Consider the following 12132-nt stretch of genomic DNA (forward strand, 5'->3'; position numbering starts at 1 on the left):
AGCCGTCTTTCTATCATGCCTCTTTGTTCAAATATCCGAAAATCAAATCAAAACAGTAGAAGAGAGAAAGAAGAAAAAGAAACAAAAATCAGACCTACCTTTTTGGGATGCTAATGGCTGTAGGAAAGATTTCTCTCTGATGGAAAGGCAATAGTAACTAAACCTAGTTGTTTTAAAAGGCACAGCCAGTCATGTTTTCAATTCTTTCTTTAAAAAAAAAGTTAGAAAATCTCTCTTGGTATTTTTTTTATCCTGGCTCTCAGTCTGTGTTAGTGATGAAACAATCCACTCTCTATAGAGAATAAGAAAGTTTTGAGTCACAGCTGTTTTGATGCTACTTGAGGTAGCCCAAGTGAAGTAAAAAGAATTGTCTCAGAACATAATTCATTCTATTCTTTTTCATTTAGAAGCACAACACCTTTTCCTTACGGTTTCATTTTTAAAGGTGACCTAAATATTTGACAGTGTTATTTTAAGTCACTCAGTTCTTACATACTATTACTGGCAAGAGACAGCCTAATCAGCATTCCTGGAGTGGAGTTGGGCTTACATCCAAAAATCAGGAGGGTTAAGGAAGTGGGTAGCTCATCACTTCAGGCAAATAAAAAGATCAGGGTAAAGAGGGAATCTTGAAGAAAGGCTATGGGGTAGCAGTTATTAAGAAAAGCTATGGTAATAAGTGTTTGCTGTACCATTTTGCCTTGGGAGGACAGAGGGAGTGTTTGGGAGGACAGATGTCAGTGTTTCTGACATCTGGCATGGTTTTCCTGTTTCACAGTCTAAAAAAGGCTTGACCTTTTGGAATCCCCTTAGAAACAGTTAGTGCTGTAAACTTTGAATTCAACTGAGATGTAGATATCAAAGGCCAAAGTTCACTTTTTGCCTTCTCTCTCTTGTGTTCTCTCACCCAAACCCTTTCCCCTCAATTTTGTAGGGTGATATCCATGAGGATTTTTGCAGCGTTTGCAGAAAAAGCGGGCAGTTGCTGATGTGTGACACGTGTTCACGTGTTTATCACCTGGATTGTCTGGACCCGCCTCTGAAAACCATTCCCAAGGGCATGTGGATCTGTCCCAAATGTCAAGACCAGGTATTGTTTGACAGACAGGGAGTTATGTACAATGCATGTGAGGACTTTTTGGTGTTCAAGAAAATAACCAGATTGCTTGGGTTACTTAGGCCACGACAGCCTGACACTGAACAAATCTATTTGATGTGCAATAAGGCTTGTGTGAATTTCATTGAATTATTACCTCTGTTGGAATGTGTGCTAATACAAAACTGTCGGGTCTTGCTTCCGAATTTGGGGTCTTTATTTGTTACCCTTACGTTTTTACTCTTTTTCTGGATCAAAGTATACAGACTTTTGGGAAAGATTATCTACAACCCATAGAAATTCTGCTGTTCATTTTAAGCTCATTGTTTCTTCAAAAGTTATTAGTATATTCTTCTGGACAAATAAATAAAACATTTGCACAAGCCTACCTCAATAGATAGAACAAATATAAGCCCCTGTTTGCTTATATAAATCAAATATCAGAAAGGTTGTCTTCAGTGATCTCTTTAATAATATCATCCACCATCAGTATAATGAGTATAAGAGAACAGTTTCGTGGTTCTTCCTTCCAGATCACTCTCTGAAAATGCACAATTGAAATGAGCAGGTCTTATTTTAATATTTTGTTGATAATTGCATTGCGATTACAAGATAAAGAAGTAAACTATTGTATTCCTAACCCTTCCATGGAGCTCCAGAAGTTGCAAAGGATTGCTGATAATAGGCAGGCTGAAGCTGCGTCCTGTCTAATGCAGTACATTGCTTGGTCACCCGCATGGCCTTTGGTGTGCCAGGTGGTAACATAAGGAAACAGCCTGACCTACGATGTGCTGCTCAGAAGAATGAAAATGCAAAGCTCAAGTGACTTGGTCAGTAGTTGCCAGAGAGGAGGGAGCATTATGACTTGGGTGCTCCTGCTCTTGCCTACTCTCATTTTATCCCTCCTCTTCATGTTTCTGTGATAGCTTCCAACAAAATTAGGGAGGAAATTTGAGTAGCCTCACTGTAAACTGACCAAGTCTTCTGTCTTCTGAGACACCATGCTGATCATGTACTAAAAATATGTCTCTTTCCCCTGAAAGTTTGTTAGGAAGCAAAATGTAGGAAGCATCCGAAAGACATAAATGGTGCTTACTCTTATAAAGAGACTTTGACAAGTCTATTAAGATGATTCTGATAAGAAGGGGTGATAGGACAATTTAATGTTTTACTAGCCAGGAAGTGTGATGTTTGAATGTATGGTGTGGAGACTAGGCTGCAGCATGAAAAATTTTTTCCCAGAAAAACTAAGATCAGCAATTTGTCTGAACCATGAAGTAATGTTTATATCTCCTGGCAATTTTGAGTTCAGGTATATTATCTTTTCATTCCTCTTTTAAGTTGTTCAGTATCATTAGTAGACTTTATTTGTGGCTATGGAGGGAATTTAAGAAAATGCTGACATTTGTAAGAAATAGGCTTGCTTTGTAGGAGCCACAATACAGTTGTGAATAATTCCTTCTGTTAAATCTCAGATCAGGTCTGTGAAGCTTCATGTTAACAGGGCTGAGGCTAATGATAGCCATGAAAGAAAACCCTCAGTCTTTCCCTCTTTCTCTCTCTCCCCTTTTTGCTTTCTCTGAGGCAGGTTTTTTACCAGCTAAATCTCTATGAAAATTTTCTTTCAGATGCTAAAGAAGGAAGAAGCAATCCCATGGCCAGGAACTTTAGCAATTGTTCATTCGTATATTGCATATAAAGCAGGTAAGAAAATTATGAACACTTTTCTTTCACTTTTAATAATGGAAGATGTTATTTTGGGAGTGGGATAGAATGGTACTTCCTTTACAAAAGGAAATTTTGTCATACTAAAGGAAATAACCTTAATTACTAGTGAAGTGAAAATAGCAGTCTAAATATTTCTTAAGCTTGTCATGCTTGTGTCTGTAGATAAAATTTTGGGGGTGATTCAGTGCACAAGTTGTTAAGCATTGATTTAAATATAATTCCCCTCTTTATATGAAGCAGTGTAGACCTTCTATCCACTGTTGTAAGAGAAATATTTTTAATATTCTGTTTAATACTCTGTTTTGCAGCAAAAGAAGAGGAAAAACAGAAACTACTTAAATGGAGTTCAGATTTAAAACAGGAAAGAGAACAACTAGAGCAGAAGGTCAAACAGCTCAGCAATTCTATAACAGTGAGTATTGTCCTCCCAAATAACCCTTCACCTGTGTTCTGGTGCCACAAGGCAGGGAGAAAACTATTATAGAGTGACTCCATATGCCAGACCTGTCATCCACTGAATTTATTTAGAATTGAGTGAGCACTTTCTGTTGCTTTTTAGGACTTTGGGAAGCAGGGATGAAATAAAGGCAACATACACTTATATTGAGTCTCTTACACATGATCCATGCTGAACATGTAGGTAGACATACAGTTACATATAATATCAGCAGGTGACAAAAGTGACCCAGAGCGTTTTTGTCTGTGGGCAGTAGATTGAGTCCAATTCTCTAGTGGCTCACTTAAACAAGAATGGTTGGGCCTCTGTGTGTAGTGAGAGTTACAGCCTTGGTGCACTCTCCAGACCTTTCTGATGCAAAAGTGACCATTTACTCACGACTGACTCTCAGGACCTTGATGTGTTGCCTTGGCAGTCAGCAGCTGGACACTGCACATACTTCAAACCAGAAACTATAGTTTCCACCTTAGTTTATTGCAGTAATTGGAATATACATATTAATTTGGTCACTCTTCTCACCTTAATATGCAAATCAGTCTCTTGAGTTGCCAGTGTAAAGTTTAAGCTCCTCATTGGTGCAGCCCTAGTCAGTATTACATAATGAAAAAAGGCAGAATCTGCTGTGTGGCAACATCTGTAAGGCTGCATTCATAATTGCAGACTTTTCTTTTTAGATACAGATGCACTTTCCAGGCTGCCTGCCTTTGCCTATTAGAGCAAAAGTGTCCCATGTTTACAGACCACTCAGTGCTGTCAATACAAATAAAATGATTGTGAGGTGCTGGTTGGCAGTCCTGGAGATTGTCACCTTCTGGTTAGCAGTAGCTGGGTGTAACCTGAGCAGCAGTAGACAACTCACACTGTTTCTCAGCGATGTACTGAGGCAGATGCAAGCCCTTAACATGAGGGATTGGCGGTGGGCAAGGAGAATGTTTATACTTATATTGGACCTGTCCAAAACAGGCACATTAGGTCTGGATTTTGTACTGCTATTGTGATGCCATGAGCTGCATGTGAAAGTAGTAAAGCTAAAACCAACATTGTCTGGAGATCAGCATGGATAAAAGATTTGAACAGTGTAGGAAGGTTGCCGTCTTCATGTAAAAACCTGAGTGTAACAGACATAGTTACTGTTTCCTCATTTTTGTGAGTTTCAAATATACATATAAGCAGTTTTTCACTCTTGAAACATCATTTGTGGGCTTTTTTTAAAAGCCTTACCCTGGCTCTTAGCTGATGAGCTGGCTATGTTACTACCACTTCTAAGAGAATGAAGTGGCCACAAAATAAGATTTTCAAGTGAAGAGGAGTTTGGTTTCCTTTTCAAGTGCCCTTTTACTTATTGAGAGAAGGAAGTGATGTTCCTGCTAAAATGTATGTGAAAGCAAAGGCTGTATCCCATTAATGGTTTGCACACACACTGTCAGCAGTCAGCTGCAGTGGGATGCCTGAGCTTGCAGATCTGAGCTAAAGAAATTTCAGTAATGTAATACTAATAGAAAAAATAGTAAGAACATACACTTGAAAGTTTTCCTTCAAAAGAAACACAAAAGGATAGAGCTGTCTGTGTTCATTTGCACACCTTGGAATGAAAGGGAGCGATACCAGGTGACAGCTATGTCTTGGAAATTTATTTCCTCAGCCTGCAAATGTGAATTCTCCTGTGAACACAGCCTAGAGACTCTTGTTCTTCTAGGCTGGAAAAGTGAAATTGCAGCTGCAGTCTTTTCTGGGTACTTACATTTAGATCTGTGAACATCATATTCCTTCTCTTACCTCCTTTCATTCACAAGCTTGAACTTATTACTGCTTTTCTGTTTTGCTGTAGAAATGCATGGAAATGAAGAATACCATCCTTGCAAAACAGAAGGAGATGCACAGCTCCTTGGAGAAGGTAAAACAGCTGATCCGCCTCATCCAAGGCATCGACCTTTCAAAACCCATAAACTCTGAGGTCAATTCAGTAGCCATCTCCAACGGCATGGACTCCACTAACAATACTAATGCTGCCACCTCCACCTTAGCCCCCTCCCCTTCCCAGAGCTGCATGGTGAACTGTAACAAGGGCGATGAGACTAAATAACACAGTGAAGTTAAGAAGGAGCCAAGGGAGGTGGCGGCGAGGAGAAAGAGCAAAATAAAGAAACTCTAGAAAAGCAAAACTGGATTTCTTCTGGAAAGTGCAGAATTCTTTAGTTCTTTGGTTCCAGAGAGAGCGTGAAGATGCTTGTGCCAGGCGGCACCGGAGTTTGCCAATTGATCCTTCTTATTCTGTGTGTACATGCGAAGTTTGGATCATGTTACATGAATAGTGCCAGCTGGGGGTTCTTTGCCAGCACCATGCCAAGTGAAATAATATATTTACTCTCTCTATATTTTACACCAGTGTGTGCCTGCAGCAGCCTCCACAGCCACTATAGGTTTGTTTTATTTTTGTTTGGGGTGAGGAGCAGGGATAAGGGAGGAGAGCAGGTTTCAAGTTCCTATTTGCAGAACAGTTTGTTTAGCTAGGGGAAAATAAAAACAAGTCCAAAGAGCCTATGGGCTTTTCCTGTTTCTAAACTCTCAGTACTATTAAACCAAAAAACCAGAAATATAAATTATCAAATCCCAGTGCCCAGAAGGGACAAGTCTATCAAATAAGCAGTATTTACTATTGTTTAGACAGGAGATGTACAAAAGGAAAGGAGATGGACTTTTCACTGAGTAACCAGCACATAGAATCATAGAATATGCTGAGTTTGAAGGGACCCATCAGGATCATCGAGTCCAGCTCCTGGCCCTACGCAGGACACCCCAAGAATCACACCATGTGCCTGAGAGCCTGTGGGTCCTCACACTCATCCAGAAAGTCTGTGTTGGGAATGGGAAAATAGAGGGCCAGAATCCAGGGTCAGCTTGGAGCACTGGATGGAGGTGTCCCAAGAGAAAATGTGCATCAATTACTTGAAAATGAGATTCCATCCCTTTTCTGTATTTATAAACAACAAAGGTATCCTGAACAAAGTAGCACATAACCCAGATGTGTGAACTCAACAGAGAAATGTCCTTTTCTTTCACTTCCTTTCTCTTCTTTTGGTAACAAGAACTAAATAAGGAATAGAAAAGCTGTTTTTCAGGCTGACAGTCTAATTAAAGAGGTAGATGGGACCTTGCATGGTATAGATTAGAAGTAATAGTGTCAGTGAGATACAGTGAGTCTTTGTGAGTCCTTGTGTCATCGTTTTGGGCACTGTTTTTTTATGCAAGGGCAAAATCTTTGTATCTGGGGGAAAAAAACCAACTTTTTTAAATTAAAAAGGAAAATAAAAGATATTGAGGTCTTCCTAGTGTTACTTAAAATAAGATCAAGGTAAGAAACATTGTAAAAAAAATTACAAAAGTGCTATTTGTTTCCTAAACAAGTGATTTCTATTAAAAAGGTGTCAGAACTGGAGAAAATGCTGTGTACTTAGAATTTTTTAACACAGACTTTGCTTATTTATGATGACATTCTGCTGTGTTTGTGTTCTAAAATCTAATGGGACAGTTTCCATAGGTTATACCATATATCCACTGGCTAAAGTCTAAAGAGAATCAAATCCTACAGTGCTGGATCTCACCCCACCTGGAGGATCTCCCAGGCTTGTCTCTGCTGTTACCATCTCTCTCCCATTCTTCCATGTGTTTGTAACCCAGAGAAAAGCAGCTGGCAGTGTGCTTGTTTAAGGCTTTACTAGTTCTGTGCTATAGACTGATTCAAGCTTGACAATGAAAGACATTGAGTTGGACTGAAGTCGCCCTCCGTTATCTCCTCTTGTTTAAGAAGTTCATCTCTAATGTATAGTCTTTTCACTCTAGACAGCAGAGCCTGCCTTGTGCTTCCTGATTGTGGGGTCTGGCTCAGTTTAGGGTGCTGATTCCGGTCACATCGGGTTGTGTCCCAGAGCTGTCTAGTTTCCCTTGTGCATATACACATTTGGGCAAAGCCCATTTCCACTGGAAGTACTAGGAAAACTCCCTTTGCTTCCAGTGGGAGCAGAGTTGAGCCACTGCACACACGAGGTGAGGCAGTGTCCCCGGTGTGGTGGCCTTGAGAGCATGTGTTGGGTGGCAAGGCAGACCTGCTCAGCTGTTTGTAGTGCAAGATAGAAAAGCTTTGCATTTCAAGGATGCATTTCTGAGCAAGTGAATACTCCAGACACTACAGAGCCTGAGAGGGTTTCTTTGCTGCCCCAGCCAAGTGGGCTTCTCTGGGGTTCTTGGAGCTGTTTTATTCCCTCTCCTTTAGGTTGCCCTTCTGCCCTCTAAGGACTTTTATTCCTTCTGTAGGAGTGTGCACTATTTTCAGCTCTGAGCTCAGAACTGATATCCTGAGTTCTCACATTTGTCTCAGTTGGGAAAGTGACTCTTACTCGCACTTCTCAGCTGAGCCAGTGATAACCACAACTCTGTCTTTTGATGTTTGAGTTCTGTTCTGGAACTAGCAGAGCTGGAAGGATAAGTTAGCAGAAGTGGCAGGCAAACAGACAGCTGGGCAAACAGCGTCAAAATGGATCATACTAAACATGTCCTTCCATCAATCCAGTTACCAATGGGGTCATTACCATTGGGCAGCACTAGGCCAGCAATCCATAGCATTTAAACAAAGGACTGTCTATGTCAAGGGTTGAAGAGAAAAAAAACTAACTGAACATGAGCCTTCTATAAATTGTGAGCCATCAGATAACAGCCAGATATTGAGGAGAAACTGCTTTTTGGAACATGTTGATCTTTAGTTGAACACCTGGGTGATTCTTAACATCATCTTCTGAAGCCTCGAGCACTCCTGATAAGAGACCATCTCCAAGGATAGGTGTGCTCTGTCTTTGTGGTTCTCATGCTCTTATTTCTGTGTTAACCTGAGCTCTTTTGGAAGAACTGCACTATTTGGAGGTAGGAGGCTGTGCCTGGAGACTTGACAGTCCTTCTGTTTTCTTTGCTGATTCAGGAAAGGATGGAAGTGAAATTCACTAGTAGCCATATTTAAATTTGAGCGCAATTAACCAGCCAGGAGATGCTAAAACAGCTGTTACTGCTTTCCTGAGGCATCTGCTTGTCCTTAGAATCCAAATAAATAAGTACAGAATTTTAAATCCCTTTTGTTACAGCATTTGTGTTCCAGCCTGTAAAAGGATGCCTTTAGTTAATCATTACTTGGCAGAAAAATGATCTTAAGACATTTTGATGCTGCTTAGGTAGTTTTCATTCTCTCTCACTGATCCTGTTTGGATGCTTTTTCTCCTGACTCTGCAACAGTATCAGCTGATAGGCAAGGAGCATTCCCAGGGCTGCATTGACACTGGCAATGATGCTGCTGTGTAGACACAGTAAATTGGAGTTATCTCTGCCCAATTACCAACATTAGGGTGGAAGGGGAATTGGTGTTCGCTAAAGATGGAGGAAAATGGGGTTTTTTTCCTAGCTGCTGTAAGAGGTGCTGAGAGGCAGAAGCCAGGATTCCAACAAGAGGTTCCAATCAAGGACAAATTTAAACTCTCTGACAGCTTAAAGCTCAACCTTGTCTTTTGGGTTTGTATTGGTTTGGGGTTTTTTTCTCATGTAATATTTGAGATAGAATGAGTTTGTACTAAAACTTCTGCTCTTTGGGAAGCTGTCATAATAGCTGTGGTTTTGTATTTCTAAACCATCATCAAGATATTAACAAATTCTTATGTCATTGGTGGGAAACAAGTGGCTTTTACATCTCTGTTATAAGGGAAGAGATGAGACCACAAAGGAATCTCATATCAGAGATGGTCCTGGCTCTCAGCCCAGCGCTAAGGGCTTTAAGAAGTCACCCTGCTCCTTTGCTCAGAAACAGAGCAAGTGTTGCAGAAGTTGTTTTTTCCCTTCTCCTTGCAATCTGTTCCTTAAACAGCTGGAAAGCTGTGCTGTGGTCAGAGTGGGAATGTGACCTGGCTACAAGAATTAGTATCATCATTGGTGTTCCCATTGTCTTTAGAACCAGCAGTGGGTTTAGTGCTGTACAAAACGTAGAGAAAGCAACTTCTAGGGATGATTGGAAGGTAGGGTGAGTAGCGTGGCCGATTCTTCCCAGACATCATTAGCCAGGAGTTACCATGTTGGTAGGAGGAACTAATGTTTTGCATGAGCAAAACAGGGCTTTGTTCTATGTTGCAAGCAAGTTTCTGTCAGTGGGAATATGAATTAAAAGCCTGGAAATTAAAGAGGTGGTAATTTTATGGGCAGATCTATTGGTCTTATTGTTGGCAGAAAAAGAATATTGCACTTTATCTTACTAGGCTTAAGAAAGTAAATCTGTATTCCAAATGTCTAGAAATGTGAAACCTAGTTCTGACCTCCTTGGCTTCAAATCATCTTCCCTGTACTGTTGCAGAGACAGCCCTGAAAAGCAGCATGGTCAGCATTCAGGAGAATCTGGAGTGAAATCTCCCTCTTAGCCTCACCAAGCTGTGGCAGCCCACAATACAGGGAATAAACTCTGAAATTTCTTTCCCATGTGGATACAGCAGAAAACATTTGTGAATTTGCAGTGCACGTTTCTCTCTCTTCTTTTCCTCAGCTGGGTTGCACCCTGCCCTCTTTGCTTCTGAAGCACTAATGATGAATACATGCTTTTAATGAAATGTGTTTTTAAAATAACATATTAAGATGTTAAACCAAATTCACTCCTTTACTGAGGGTGTCTCCCAGTGAGCTGCTCAGATAACCACCAAAATACTGGTATTATACTTCCTTGTGGACCACCCTCCTTTGGGCAGAGTTCGTTGTGTCTTTTTGGAATTGTTTTGACCTTTCTTCACCTCCTGTTGTTCTCCCTTGGAATTCTGGAGATCCAAGGCAAGTTCAACTTTGCTGGATTACTGCAAAGAGTTTTCTGATAAGTATGTAGGAGTCAGGAACCTGGAGAAAGAGGAAGATGTTTTGTTGTGCAGCTAATTCATTTGGCACTTAGGTTTGCCTGGCCAACAAACTACCTCAGCAAAGGCCATTCCCAAGCACGATGCATTCTGTAGTTTCTGGCATTCAGAAGTCAAAAGGTCCAAAGAACCCTGCAGCAGCCAGCTAGGTGCTGGTCTCTGAGGGCGTGTGATCAAACCTTGCAGTGACATGCTGTTGGATCCTTGTTTTCACTGGTCAGACCTGGACTGGGGAATGACCCAAAAATCAGATGGGATCAGGAAAAGTGAGAGCTGCAGATGTCTTGTCTCCAGGTTATTGCTGTCTTACTCAGATCCTTCTTTAAGCCTCAGTCCTGTTTGTAACTCCTACAGAATGGAATGTAATACTTGAAAAATATGAGTCTCTCTATCCTTTACCCTTAGCTCCCTTTTCCCTCCTGTTTCTTTCTTATCTGGGACAAGAACTTTCTGCATCATTGTGTCTTGTATAGGCTGAGCACATAGTTGATCAACTTACCAATAAAGAAAATTATTTATACCATGCACTGGTAAGCTTGGTAATTACAGACCCATGAAAAGACAAACACCTCTCCCAGAGGTTAATTTAATTGTTTCAGAAAACCAAGAGCTTACCTGTGTGAGAGTTTGTATCCCTGTCAGTATTACTAAAATATCTGAGTAGTGAACGGAAAAGAGGCTTGCCAAGAGCACGGGTGCTGTGGAAATCACTGTGCTGTGCAAGTCCCTGGAGTGTATCTCATGAGAATAGCCAGGCCAGGGCTTCCCATTTCCCTGGGCCAGAGGTGGGTGCCGTGAGGGACAAATTAAAGGACAGAAGCTTCTTTTGAGAAGTGGTACAGGGCTGGAGATGGAAAGGAAGAGAAAAAGCAGGAGCAGCAAAGGAAACAAAGGTTACATGGGGTAAAGCAGAACAGAGAGGAAAAAGATATGGAAAGACATGAGGAGGGAAAGCGAGGGTAGGAAAAATCCAGGAGTGAAATAGGGCTCCCTTCTGAGTAGATAGGTATTCCTGCAGTTACAGGGCTTGCAAGTTCAGTGGAAAGAGTAGAACAAAGCCACTCTTTATCCTACCTCGATTTCTGACAAGGGTTGGTCTGCATTCCAAAAGGAGCAGGTGTGGTGGGACAAAAGAGCTGCTTGGGTGCAGATGGAAGAGGAAGTAGGCACTAACTCATCCCCAGCTCTGCTTCTGCTGCTGAGTGATCCCATCCTGACGAGAGCCTTGTTTGACTTCTAAGCTACAACACGGGGATAAGGCAGATCAAGCAGACCTTGGGGGAGCCAGAGCCTACTCTCATCTGGACCATATTAATTAAACATTTTCTTGGCTAGAAACATTCCCAAAACTAGCTAAAGGTTCAGCTCTGCTGGTGTGGTTGCACCTTCCTAGTTCAAGTGCTACCATCGGCCTACCTGAAACCAGCATCAGCTCCCAGAGGTCCTGGGTTCTGTGTGAGTGAAGGAGACAATGTGGACTAGGATGTGTGATTCAAGTACTTCTCAGCCACCTCCTGGAGTGTCTGTGCAAGATTCCTGCTCTCTGGGCTGTCACATCTGGCAGTTCTGTGCTAAAATCCCTCTGTGTAAGCAATGCCTCCCTGTTTTCTCAGGATCTGGTTTCTTTAGGGACACGTGGAAAGGGCCATTTCACCAGTGCAGCTAAACAGGAGCATGTGTTAAGTTTAAGGTAACCTGTGAGGAGCTGAGGGCCTGCCTCTAGGCTACATTCAGCAGCCAGACCATGGGGCACCCTCCTGGGAAAGCAGCTGTCCCAGCTCTCCAGTGTAAACAGGGGTCAGCTCTGTGCCTGTTCTTCTTCACTCTCTAGTATCCAAGCAGGTTCAAAAGGCTTCAGGTGGAGAAACTCAGCCCAGTCCCTAGGTCTAGAAAGGAAGAAGTACTTAAGGGCTTGCTTGCTATCAGGA

At 41.6% G+C, this 12132-nt stretch overlaps 1 protein-coding gene across 9 annotated transcripts in view; it reads left to right on the forward strand.

Annotated features, from left to right (window-relative positions):
• The window catches only part of PHF21A (PHD finger protein 21A), a 131856-nt gene extending 121129 nt beyond the window's left edge, over positions 1–10727 (forward strand). For all 9 annotated transcript variants that reach the window (XM_017741815.1, XM_017741817.1, XM_017741814.1 and 6 more), the window contains 4 exons: positions 935–1090; positions 2725–2800; positions 3133–3236; positions 5110–10727. In XM_017741815.1, the coding sequence (XP_017597304.1) occupies positions 935–1090; positions 2725–2800; positions 3133–3236; positions 5110–5364 (591 nt within the window). In that variant the 3' untranslated portion in view covers positions 5365–10727. The remainder of the gene's footprint in view (positions 1–934; positions 1091–2724; positions 2801–3132; positions 3237–5109) is intronic.
• Positions 10728–12132: the final 1405 nt, after the last annotated feature.

The sequence above is a fragment of the Corvus brachyrhynchos genome, unplaced genomic scaffold (genome assembly GCF_000691975.1).
Source record: "Corvus brachyrhynchos isolate BGI_N302 unplaced genomic scaffold, ASM69197v1 scaffold115, whole genome shotgun sequence".
NCBI lineage: Eukaryota > Metazoa > Chordata > Aves > Passeriformes > Corvidae > Corvus > Corvus brachyrhynchos.